Raw genomic sequence first — 13023 nt, forward strand, 5'->3', positions numbered from 1 at the left:
ATGGTACTGAAACATAGACTATAAAAGCCTGCTGATCTCACTATCTGGATCAATGCACAAGATAAAATTTAACAACGAAAGTAACAAAACTGTAAGAACCTAAAAAAAAAATTTAAAAGAGACAATAAAGGAAGTGATCTCTGAGCATAACACTTTAAGAGGTTTTCTTACTTGTTGTTTCATGATATACTCCAGTTTTTCCACTAATAAACCTTCATCACCAGACCCAGGATTGGAGAAGTGAGACGTCAAGTCAACTTGCAACATATCTCTCTCCTTCTCAAACACACTCTGCACTGCTTGCAGAAGTTCTCCTCTCCAGTCAGCAGCAATACTGGAAAATTCCTGTTAAAAATTTTTTTTTTTTTAAATGGCATCTCTCTCAATCTGTAATCCACTGTCTTTCATATCATTGTGTAAAAGCATACCTACACGTTAATTTAAGCAGACTAAAGGCATTTAAAGAGGTCTGTTCAAATCTCAGAAAGGAGCCTCTTGCTCCTTGCACATATCTATATACACACACACAAACAACATAACAACATACATTTCTATATATATTAAAAACTGGTTAACTTGCTATAAAGGATATTTTTATTCTCATACCTTGTCTCCTCTATCTGCCACCTTGCTAAGGTAATCCTTCAGTGACTGTATAGCATCCAGCAAGGCTAAACCCTCCTTCTGCCAGCCCTCCATTGCTTCTCTCGTCTGATGAACATTTTTCAGCTCCTTAAAACCAAAGGGATGTTCTGACAAAGCCAATATTTTGCGGCTCTCCTCATACACCATCTTCAGCACAGTCTGAGAAGAAAAAAAAAAAGCATAATATTAGGAAACAGGCATCAGCACCCTGACAGTGTAAGAGCAGGACAGGATAGCACTAGATAACAAAAATAATGCAGCTGTCCGAGGCTGTGATAAAGGCACACAGGTTTGCCCTGTTATTTGGTATGCTTAATAAACTAAAATACACGCATATACACACACACAGAGTGAGCCAACAGTTACCAGAGATTTTTTATCTCTTAACAACTGAGGTCAATATTTAAAAAAACAGTGGTCAATGTGAAAGTACAAATGGCAGCCTCAGCCAGCACATTTTATTGCTGTGTACATCAACATGCTAACATGCAATTAAGCCAAAGGACTGTATTTTATCTTTGTTGTTTCTGAACCATTTAGCTGACTCCCCTGGGAACAGACTGAATTCTATCAAGTCTGAAGCCACATTACTAAATCCCAGTCATGCCAGAAAACTGAATTATATATTTAGACAACCTTGTCTTAATTTAGCAGATTATGTACAAATAACACCTCCCAAAATAATCAGTCTTAATCATTTACACAGTGGAAATTGTTTCCTCTGACATTGTCAGGCAAAATAATCTCTTTTAAATAAATTCCATGTTCGCAGACTATTACATCAGGCACAGATGTTTCCTGGTCTCTTTTCAAGGAAGGTCACTGGAGATTTAACTCCTTTTCTACATACAGCTTATGGAAATATCCCAGCCTCGATGTGGAGCTGTTCCTCATGGCTACTCACTTTAACATCAACAACAGAGTACTTCTCTTTAACTCTTGATATTCTTTCTTTGCACTTTTTGAATTACTTAACTTTTGAACCAATCTGAGTAGCCTTTCTGTCACCAGAATCAAAACAGTAATTATTTCAAGAGTTAATGCTATAGGATGAAAACCTTTACTAAGTATTAACAACAGAAGCACGCTGAAGTGTTCAAACTAAACATTCAGTACTGGAATAGGCACTCAGACCTTACAGCCAGTAAACTCTAGACTGATGATTCACAAAAGAAACCAAAAAATTCTGGGTTTTAAGATAAAATTCACCTTTTCCATGAAGTCTACGAAATTATGCTCTCAGATTATTTTTTAGATACAGAATCACAGGATGGTTTGAGTTGGAATGGACCTTAAAGGTCATCTAGTCCAACCCCCCTGCCACAGGCATGGGGACATCTTTCATTATAATGGGTTGCTCAAAGCCTCATATATCCTAGTTTTGAACCCTTCCAGGGAGGGGACATCCACAGCTTCTCCGGACAACATGGGCCAGTGTCTCACCACCTCCATTTAAAGAAATTCTTACTTATGTCCAATCTACCCTCTTTTATTTTACACTGTTGCTCCTTCTCCTGTCACTACTGGTGCTGGTAAAAAGTCTCTCTCCATCTTTCTTACAAGCTTCTTTTATATTTTGAAAGGCCACTATAATGTCTCCTCAGAGCCTTCTCTTCTCCCAGCTGAACAGCCCCAACTCTCCGTCTTTCTTCATAGCAGAGCTGTTCCAGCCCTCTGACCACTTCCATGGTCCTCTTTTGGACCCACTCCAACAGGTCCATGTCCATCTTGTGCTGGAGACCACAGAGCTGCAAACAGTACTCCAGGCTGGGTCTAATAAAAGCAGAGCAGAGGGGAGAATCACCTCCCTTGACCTGCTGACCATGCTACTTTTGATGCAGCCCAGCATACAGTTGGTTTTCTGGACTGTAAGCGCCCATTGTTGGCTCATGTCTAGTTTTTCATCCTTCTCTGCAGGGCAGCTCTCAATCCCTTCATCCCTGAGCCTGTACTGATACCAGGGGCTGCCCCAACCCTTGTGCAGAACCTTGCAGTTGGCCTTGCTAAACTTTATGGGGTTCCCATGGGCCCACTCCTCCGGCCTGTCCAGGTCCCTCTGGATGGCACATCCCTTCCCACAAGTGAACCAGCAGCGCCGCTCAGCTTGGTGCCATCCACAAACCTGCTGAGGGTGCACTCAGTCCCACTGGCTATGTCATTAATGAAAATATTAAATAGCATTGGTCCCAGCACAGACCCCTGAGGAACACCACTTGTTACTAATTACCACTTGGACATCGAGCTGTTGACTGTAACTCTTTGGATGCTGCCATCCAGCCAACTCCTCATCTAACAGCCCATCCATCAAATCCTATCTCTCCAATTTAAAGGCAAGAATGTTGTAGGGCACCATATCAAAGGCCTTACAGAAGCCCAGGTAGATGACATTACTTGCTCATCCCTTGTCCACCAATACAGTTGCTCCATCACAGAGGGCCATCAGATTAGTCAGGCAAAATTTGCCCTTGGTGAGGCCATGTTGGCTGTATCTAATCACCTTCCTGTCATTATGCTTCAGTATAAGTTCCAGGAGGATCTGTTTCATGATCTTACTGGCCACTGAAGTCTGTGAGGTCAGTAGTTCCTAGGGGCCTCTTTATTAAAAGTCATTGTGACATTTCACTTTTCTCCAGTCACTGGAGACTTCATCTGACTGCCGTGACTCTTCAAGAATAATAGAGAATGGCTTAGCAGCCACATCTGCCAATTCCCTCAGGACCTTGGGATTCACCTCTTCGGATCCCATAGACTTGTGTGTGTCCTCCAGGTTCATCAGGTGATCTTGAACCTGATCTTCCCTTATGATGGGAGAGACTTCATTCCCCCAATCCCTGCCTTAAGGTTCAGGGACTTAAGATATGAGAAGAGTGACTGCAGTGAAAACTTGGCAAAAAAGTTGAGTACCTCAACCCTGTCGGTTGTCACTAGTTCTCTTGTCTTGTTTATCATGTGTGTGTTCTTTAATCTTCCTTTTCTGTCCAATGTACTTGTAGAAGCCCTTGTTACTATTATTCTCCCTCACATTCCTTGTCAAATTCACCTCCAGCTGTGCCTTAGCTTTCCTGATTCCATCCCTACACATCCAGACAGCATCCATATAATTTTCCCAGGTTACATATTACTCCTTCCCCTGCCTGTCCACTTCATTCTTAAGACTTTAGTTCAACCAAGGGGTCCTTACTCAGCCATGCGTGCCTCACACCCACCCCCTTACTGATTTCTTACATATGGGAACCAAAAGCTCTGGTGCTCTAAGAAACATGTCCTTAAATAGCTGCCAGCTCTGTTCGGCTCCTTTACCCCTGAGGACAGTTTCCCAGGGAGTCCCATCAACAAATTCCTTGCTTGTCTCCCAAAATTCAACATCCTGACTCTACTCTGTTTTTCAAAGACAGCTCTGTACTCAATCTAGTTTGGGGTTGTTTTTTTCAGGTTTTTTTGTTGGGGGTTTTTTGGGTGTTTTGTTTGGGGCTTTTTGTTTGTTTGTTGCGGTGGGGTTTTTTGGTGGTTGTTTTGATTGGGTTTTTTAACATAGTGAGAAACCCAAGTGACTCTCCTTCCTTGCCTGTCTCTTCCAAACAGTTTATAGCCATCAATTGCATTGCTCCAGTTATGTGATTTGCCCCACCAAGTTTCAGTGACAGCAATTAGATCATAGCTTTCTAGCTGCACAGTGACTTCCAACCCCTCCTGTTTGTTAGCCGTGCTGTGTGCACTGCTATAAAGGCACTTCACTTGGGCTGTCAGCTGTGTCACCTTTGTGTAGGAACAAGCCCAGTTTCTTTGAGGCATTTCATAGGTGTTTCCTTGTTGGTTTCTAATACACCAGCAGCTCTTGGCTCTTCTCTGTTGCTCAAAGTTCCATCCCTTTCTCCCACACTACATCTTATTTAAAGCTCTCCTTATAGGTTTGGCCAATTTATTGGTGAAGACGCTCTTGACCCACTTGGTCAGGTGAATCTCATCAACTCCCACGACACACAGCTTCTCAAAGGTACATCCATGATCACAGAAATTAAAACCTTGAGTATAGCACCAGCTACACAGCCTGGCATTCACCTCTGTGTCCTCCATCCTGGATCCATTCCTCTGACTGGGAGGATAGAGGAGAATACCATCTGTGCTCCCACTCCTTTTAACACTGATCTGACATACAGTCTCTTCTGATGGTTCCAAGTTGCCTTGTTACAGTATCGTTAGACCCTAGGTGGAACAGCAGGAGCAGATGATAATCTGTAGAGTTCACCAGGTTTGGCAGCTTTTCGTTGATATCACAAATACAAGCTCCTGGCAGCAAACTTCTCTACAGAAAGTGTCTGGACAGCAAATGGGTGATTCAGTGCCTCTCGGTAAGGAATCTCTAATTACTGATACTTCACATGCTTTTCTGGTGGCACTGGTTCTAATGTGAGTGGGTAGTTGCTTCAACTTCACATGGTTGGCTTTTCCTGAATCGTGTCAGTTACTCAGTGTGCTCCTTGTTCTCCAACCCCAGAGCATCATGTGTGGTATGAAGGGGCACTTCAGAGGATGAGGGAGGGTTCCTTCTGCCTTGAGCAGAGATGAAGATCCAGTCTCCATCTTGTGAGTTACTCATGTCAGTCAGCTTGAGTTTGAATTCAGGCTTACCCTGCCCTTGCACAGCCTTCATTCACTGCACAGACCTTCCCGATTTTTGCTGAGCAAGCTGAAAGAATCTGTTAAACATTTTAAGGCAGCATTCACTTTCTAGGAAGTATATTTCTCCCAGTTTCTTATTACTCAAGTTTCCTGAAGTATTCAAACTCCCTGTAGCCCAGCCCACTGCACTTATCCACATACTTCTCACCAGCCTTATACATAGATGATTTGCAGCACTGAATTTCTCCCTTTCAACAGCTGGAATTCCTGGAATGGCTGAGAGCCTGTCCAGCTGCAGCACCAAACCAAAGAGTCACAGGCATATAATTTCTTAAACTTGCCTTACTGACTTAGAGTAAGCAATCAGTGCTCAGTCTTCTGTATATTCTTCATGGTCCTTGAACTGACTCTGAAAGATCCCTCCACAGCTTGCAGTGGTGTTTCCATAGCTCTCCATCATATCAGAATGACAAGAATAGGCAGGGGAGCATGATGTCAGCTCTCTGTGCTTACTTACAGAACAGCTTTCTGTAAAGTCTCCAAGACAAACCCATAAATCAGGTCAATTAATCCTTATACTGCCACATCCTGGAACATCACTAGTGCTGTCCTAGCAAAACATTTTCAATTCTAGCAAGTACAAGCAAGACAAATATCAGTAAACCTGTCACATGAGATGCAAAAATGACTCAAAAATCATAATCAAAGTTTAAACCATTATAGAACAGTTTACAGTGTAAAGATAGCAGTTAATTATATTACCGTTTCATTTTCACTGTTTCAGGTTTAATTTGCTGGTATGCTTATATATTAATCATACATTACCTTCAGCTGTGGTGAAAGTATTTCCTTTTCTCTTATTGATTCCATAATCTCTGGAAACATTCCACGGTATTGCAGATAAGCCATGAAACTAGCATCTAGTTGGTCTGATGTTTGTAGTTCCTGCTTCAGCTTAGCTGCCAAATTTGAGCTGGTACCTGAAGAAAGAGACAGCCCCCCACCCCCTCAAGTATTACAAAGATGAAAAGAACTTGCAGCGTAGCCACTTGCAAAATGACCACAATTTCTCTGCTAGTATGAATGCAAGGTCACCTGAAAATTTAGTTGGTTGAGATCTCAACTACCTTAAACAAGTAAAAAGGTTGTAAGGTGCCTTTAGCACCAGAGAAAGTGTTGTAGTTAAGTCAGGACTCATCAAAACCCCATTTCTCCTTTTCAGTATATAAAGATAAAAATGTAAAAACAGACTTCCACTAGCACAAGTACAAAAGTCTTTTAAAATAAAGAACTACCCGAGAAAGGCATAGCTTTCAAATAAAAGATCTACAGTAAAAGAAAATGGGATAAAGATGAAATGTAGTATTTTTATACTAAAGTTAAGAAAAGGTGAAAGGAATCTACAAAGTTAAACTTACTGCTGTCATATGCATCGCTCATTGCATCTATGGCAGATGCTCTTGATCTTACATCATCTTGGAAATCAGAAGGGGTTAAAGTTAGATTATCAACTTCTCTCATCTGCGTGGAAATAAATTTTTCACATTAATTTTCTGAATCCAGCTGTAGTTTTCTGCATTTATAACAACTTTGCTACTAGTGCAGGTTTTCACAAATGACTACTTGATCATAGTATTAGAGATGGCAAATACCATGATGAACACAACATTGGTGCTCTTTGGAACCTGCTCCATCTCGTTTTTTTCTCCCTTTCAATAGTCTTAATTATAAATACATGTCTGTTTATTAATTGCCCTTCAAGAGCAAGGCACAAAAATATACAACCAAAGAATAGTTTTCTGAATTACAAACTTTATCTTCCTGTGAAATGATACAGACACAAATATATAAAATATTTCAATTAAAAAGAAAACCCTCTATTCTCTGCTTTTGAAACAGTCTCTTCTAACACTCAGTGACAGATATTCGTAAGTGAACTGTTATAGAAAATTGAGTATCGTGGTACCAAAAATGTTTTACAGATTTTAGCTCAATTACTTACACATTAAGTATTACCACAAGTTTATCAGTTACTTCCATGTAGCATCACTGCAAAAGTACCAGGATTTGAAGAGTTCTCTCAACAACTCTTCTGAGAGCACAACAATAATACCCATTTTTTCACTGACATCACATCAGCAGCGTATAGACATGCAGGACCGCTGTAAGCAGCTTATTGCTCAATTTTAGGTTTTGGAAGACTGTTTTCAGTTAGAAGCAGTGGTAAATAGCATTTTAATACAGGCCAGAATTTGCTCCACTATCTGACAGTGTTAGAGGAACTGAGTCATATGTCTAGGACATTATTGCACCTACCCCTCTTGGTGTGCATGTTTCTACTACTTGGAGCCAATGGCCCAACAATGATCCGAGAAGGACAGAGCTGATTGTTCTTGTTTAATTAGAATGAAATCAGACATGAAATATCACTTACCAAACTCTTCTCCATATCTTGGCCATCATCAACAGAGTAGGTGCTTTCAGAGAAAGCTGGAGATTTTCTACCTACTCCCACTGCTGCTTCCTCACTGCCATTCTCATACAAGTTAGAATATCCCAGCAGTACAGAATTATCTTCTTGCATGGATGACCTGCTGGGCATCATTTCAAAATCTGTGCTTTCAACTTCCGAAAAGGGCGTCATATGAAGCACTGGTTGAAGTTCCATACTTATATCTTGCTTTCTCACAATCTCCGGTGAGCTCCATGAAGCCACTTCTGCAATGAAATTCTGGAAGTCTTTTGAAGTGTCTTTGCCTAGGTTCAAGTCATGTTTTGGAGAATCAGGAGTTTGATGAATTTCCAACATTTGCTGGCAATGCTTTTTCAAATCTTGCTCCTCTTCTGAGTTCTTGATCACATCCAATTCCTGAGACAAATTATTTTCTTGTGATTGCTTAATCTGAGGTTTTGGATTTATATTGTGAGTGGTCAAGTCAAACGTAGCTTCATCTTTTTCCTACAATGAAATAACACATGTTGTTTAATGGACTTCAAATATGATTTTATAAACTGAAAACCATGCATTAAAACAGATCTTCTTAAATTTAATAGTCATATCTATTATTATTCCCAGGTTTTATGTAAAAATGATCTAGCACTTCAGTATGTTTTATATGCCAGCTAACCAGGCCTTTTAACAAGCATATCATCAACTGGAGAAATAAAACAATCTGTACAATAAGCAAGTGTATTTCTGCAGACCTGATTTTTATATCAATCAGGAAAAAGGGTAATCCTTATAGCTGTTTAGATAAATCTTGCTACTTTCAAATAAGTACAAATCAAAACCTGTGGCTTGCCTAACTGGACACATCTCCTGAACTATCTTAAGGCTTAATTCCTGACCCATGGCACCAGGAAAAAATGGTTAAGACAACTACATATGGTTCCTATGCCTGCCATTTCAATGCAGGAGAAATCATGGACTGTCTACTTCTGCTCACTGGAGGGAAGAGCAACATGGATTCACATGTTGCATCATGTGAGACACACAGCGGTCATACATACCAACATGTGTTATCCTAAATTTTGGTACTGCCATAATTGTACCTTCTGGCATCCTGTTCCCACAGGAGTACTCTACTCATTTTTTAATTTTTCCAAGAACCAAAGAACAGACTTAGGTCTCTGCTGATCAGGAACGCTGAAGACATTTCTCAAACTGTGACTGTAAAAATAGCTACAACTAGGTCGGATGGAAGTCTTTCTACCCAACCACCATCTCTGACAGAGGCCAACAGGGAAACACATCTAGCATGGACACAACAGGTTTTTGTGATCCTTGCACATAACTGTTTTCCAGCCTGAGGGCCTGGATATCTGAATGGCCACAGCACTGTTCCCATGCCATGAGGCTATGGTCACTGATCAGGTCAAGGTTAGACTCCCACCTTCAAACTGCAGAGACACCTGAAGAATGTCAATACTGTGCCATGGAGTATGCAGATATGTCCCTGCCTACCTTGCTACAAGGGCTCTCATTTAGTCAGCATTTCTATATAAAGAACTTTCTTCCACTCCCAAGGTCTCTTGAGGATATTTTTCATTTTCTATGATCTTAATGCTCTTTCCAACAAGCAGGTGTGTCACAGACACCATGGGAAGGCTGCTGTTGCACAGCCACTACTCCAAGTCCCACTGCTTGCTCCAGAAGTCAAGTCGTCAATACTTCTTCCTGTCTTTCAGCCTCTAAACCGCTTATTCACTTCACCTGGAGGCTGACATCCAAGGAATATCTCTGAACCACATCATGAAAATACCTTTACCTTCATCCTTATCACCTCGGAGTGTTAGACTTGCCATCACCAAGTGATTAAGGAACCCTAAGGCTAGTGCCTGACTCGCTGTAATTCCAGGTCTTACCGATCTCATTAATATAGAAACTCCTACAGGAAAGGAGGTACTGGTATACTTATGGCAAAGGCTGTGCCTCTTCTGTGGCAGAAGGGAGACTCTAGAACATATACTGAGCATGGCAAGCCACAGCTTCTGTCTAATGCCTCCACAACTTCCACAGAAGGTCTGGCTGCCTTGGCTCCCTCCCAGTTTTTCATATTCATTCCTCCAGGCACCAAATCCTCTCAAAGCCCGCTCCCAAGCTGGCCCACCCACTGCTTTAATAGGGGTCTGTTTTCCCTCCTTCCTGCACTTTTTACTGTCATCATTCCGAGGAAGTTTTAACAGGACTAGAACAATCTTTCTGCAAAGGAACCTTGCCAGACAGCAGAGCTTTGTCCTGTTCTTGCAAAGTGGTATCTGCCCGAGCATGCCTGCCCAGCTTCCTGCAATCTACACATCCCAGGCCACATACAGTCAACATCTTTCTATTTGACAGTTCTTGATTGATTTTTCCTTCAATTGCTTCATCTGATTCATTTTAAGATAAATCTTTTGACCTCTTAGCTACTGTTGCTAAGAGTCTAAATGATGCACTGTCTGAAAAGAGATTTCTTTTAGTTTATTTTAAACCTGCCATCACGCAAATTTCATTTCATCCTCCATACCTCTTACATTGTAAGATACAGTGAATAATTCTTCTCTCTCTCATTTCAGACAATCAGCTTAATTCTTTCGTGTTAATCATCCACCTTAGCTGATGAGTCCTAGCCTGTTTTACACCTAGGGCTAGCCGCAAGTACTTTTAGCTCCTCCTCCAGCTTTCATTGCAATAGATTTCCCACATTGTTCCCACTTTTGAACCCAAGAATAACTGCAGGGGGTTTCTTTGCTCCTCTAAGATTGCCAGATTTGTGTTATGCTCACTATCACACAAAAGCTTTTTGATGTTAACAGTTTTAACCATTCATTATTCAAGGTTAAGTAAAGAGCTGCTTTAATCTCATATGGGTTTTCTGTCTTGGTACTCCAAGCAGTCATTTTTTTTTTCTGAAGATGTTCTGTATAATGCCATTTAGCTAATCCATACTGGAACAGAAGTACACAGATAGTGTTATTTCTCCAGCTCTCAGGTTCATGGTCACCATCTTGCTCAGATAGTTGATACTCTAAAGCAAATATTGTACTTTTTCTTGTACTGGGATGAGCTTGATCCATAGGAAAAGGTCTAGTGTAATGAATGCTTGAAGACACAGTAGTTTACTTAATTTGACCCAATTCTCCAAGTTAGATGATCATCCCTCCTCAGCCTACTTTAAAACTTACAGCATTTAAACATGGAAATACATATACTGACATACATACATGAACTTAAACATTTAGGGATCTGTTTCTACTCAAAAAGTGATTTTTAATTCATTTAACTGCCCCCAGAATTCCAGCATACCTTTATGTCCTTCAAAATTTTACCAGTTCTCTCTTCATTGAACCCTAACTCCTTTTTTACTGAACCTAATTCAGAGTTAAGTTCTTCTTTATGAGATCCCATCTTTACAATTAAATTCTTTTCGTTCTGTGAAGTGTTCGTAGCCTTTAACTCTCCCTGCATTGTGTTCAAAGGAAAACTATTTTTTACATGAGCCATTTCCATACTCATATAGACTGTATATTTTTCATACATTCTCAAATTGTATCTACAGTACCTACAATTTTAAAGTTGTGAATGCACCTCACACTGTGTATGTATTTCATGTGACAAACAGCACAAATAAGTAAGTTCGCTGGAACTCACACAGCATATTCTGGTAAACTTGTGTCCTGGTTTCCCCAGGGATAATTTTCTCCCTAGTAGCTGGTACAGGGCTGTGTTTCGGATTTAGTATGGTAAAAACGTTGATAACACACCGATGTTTGCAGTTGTTGCTAAGTAGTGCTTATCCTAAGCTATGGACTTTTAAGTTTCCCATGCTGCCAGTGAGCAGGTGCACAAGAAGCTGGGAGGGAACACGACCAGGACACCTGACCTGAACTAGCCAAAGGGATATTCTACACCACAGAACACCATGCTCAGTCTATAAACTGGGCAGAGTTGGTCGGGAGGTGTGGATCACTGCTTGGGGGCTGGCTAGGCATTGGTCAGCAGGTGGTGAGCATTGTGCATCACTTGTTTTGCATATTCTAATTATTTTATTGTTATTATTAGCATTAATATTATTTTCTTCCTTTTCTATCCTATTAAAATGACTTTATCTCAACCCATGAGTTTTACTTTTTTTGCCCCCATTCTCATCCCACTGGGCAGGAGCAAGCAAGCAGCTGCATGGTGCTTCGTTGCTGGCTGGGGTTAAACGACAATACCTTGTAAAAAATAATCATTACTAAGGTGAGATCAAGAAGCTGTACTCTTATTCTGGACAAGAGAAAGATAGTGTTGCTGCACGTGATTTCCACCAGAAAGCTGATAACTGACATTCATGAGTTACTGCTTTTACTAATTGTCTGTTACAGCTTGAAACAGATTTATAGACACAGATAAAAAAACATAGCCAGTGAATTTGGTACTTAGTGCATACAGTTATAGCAGTTGTTTATGTTCTTTAAACAGGGATCTAATAATCACTATATAAGCAACGTGGTCCAGTAGACTACTACACTGGAAGGCTGAGTTCTGATGCTGCCTCGTATACAAACATTCAACGGTTCGATGTACATCATTCTGCATCGGTCATTCAGTGCTATTCCCTACCCGATCCCTTCTTCTGAGGAATTTCTGAGACAGACCCTGAACGTACAGTATCACCTAGGCAAATGGCACTGATCCAAACTAGAACTTCTAAGCAAATAAAGATAAAAACACACCAGTAATGGTCATACATTCTGCATAGCTACACTTCACTTCTGCTTAAAAAATAAACACAAGTCATTTTACAAAGTAATTATCATTTCTTCAAAAAAGGAGAGATGGCATTCATGTACAATTTAAATAAGATACATCCTAAATACATCAGTGTAACTTAAAGATAACAGACGAAAGTCTACTGAAAACCCACTGTTATTGCTGAGTAGGTTTTAAAAGGAAGAACTGCATCCTGTTGGGATTGCTGGGCTATGAAGTGAAATAGCAAAGTAATATGAAACATTCTGTAACATTACAGTAACTCTGCAAGTAGTTTTTTTTACCATTAATGATACCAATATTAAAGCACAGTTATTTTGGTTAACTTGGAAATCTAATTCTAGCTATAAACCATCATTTCTACGTGGTGGTGAAAAGCCATCTTCCCTTCCCACTATGAAGGGGCAAGTTGTATGGTCTAAGTCAACCACCTTGGATTTTCATACCCATATCGTACTGCCAATCAGGACCCCCAGAATTCACATAAGCCTGACATCTAATTTTTTTCCTTTCCTATGCACTCA

General features: G+C 40.5%; 1 protein-coding gene across 5 annotated transcripts in view; it reads right to left on the minus strand.

Moving 5' to 3' along the window:
• Positions 1-13023, minus strand: part of PCNT (pericentrin) — a 102184-nt gene that overhangs the window by 19796 nt on the left and 69365 nt on the right. For all 5 annotated transcript variants that reach the window (XM_074910227.1, XM_074910226.1, XM_074910224.1 and 2 more), the window contains 5 exons: positions 7700-8224; positions 6684-6786; positions 6091-6245; positions 607-804; positions 172-345 (listed from right to left, as the gene is read on the minus strand). In XM_074910227.1, the coding sequence (XP_074766328.1) occupies positions 172-345; positions 607-804; positions 6091-6245; positions 6684-6786; positions 7700-8224 (1155 nt within the window). The remainder of the gene's footprint in view (positions 1-171; positions 346-606; positions 805-6090; positions 6246-6683; positions 6787-7699; positions 8225-13023) is intronic.

This window comes from Athene noctua, chromosome 7 (genome assembly GCF_965140245.1).
Source record: "Athene noctua chromosome 7, bAthNoc1.hap1.1, whole genome shotgun sequence".
Classification (NCBI taxonomy): Eukaryota; Metazoa; Chordata; class Aves; order Strigiformes; family Strigidae; genus Athene; species Athene noctua.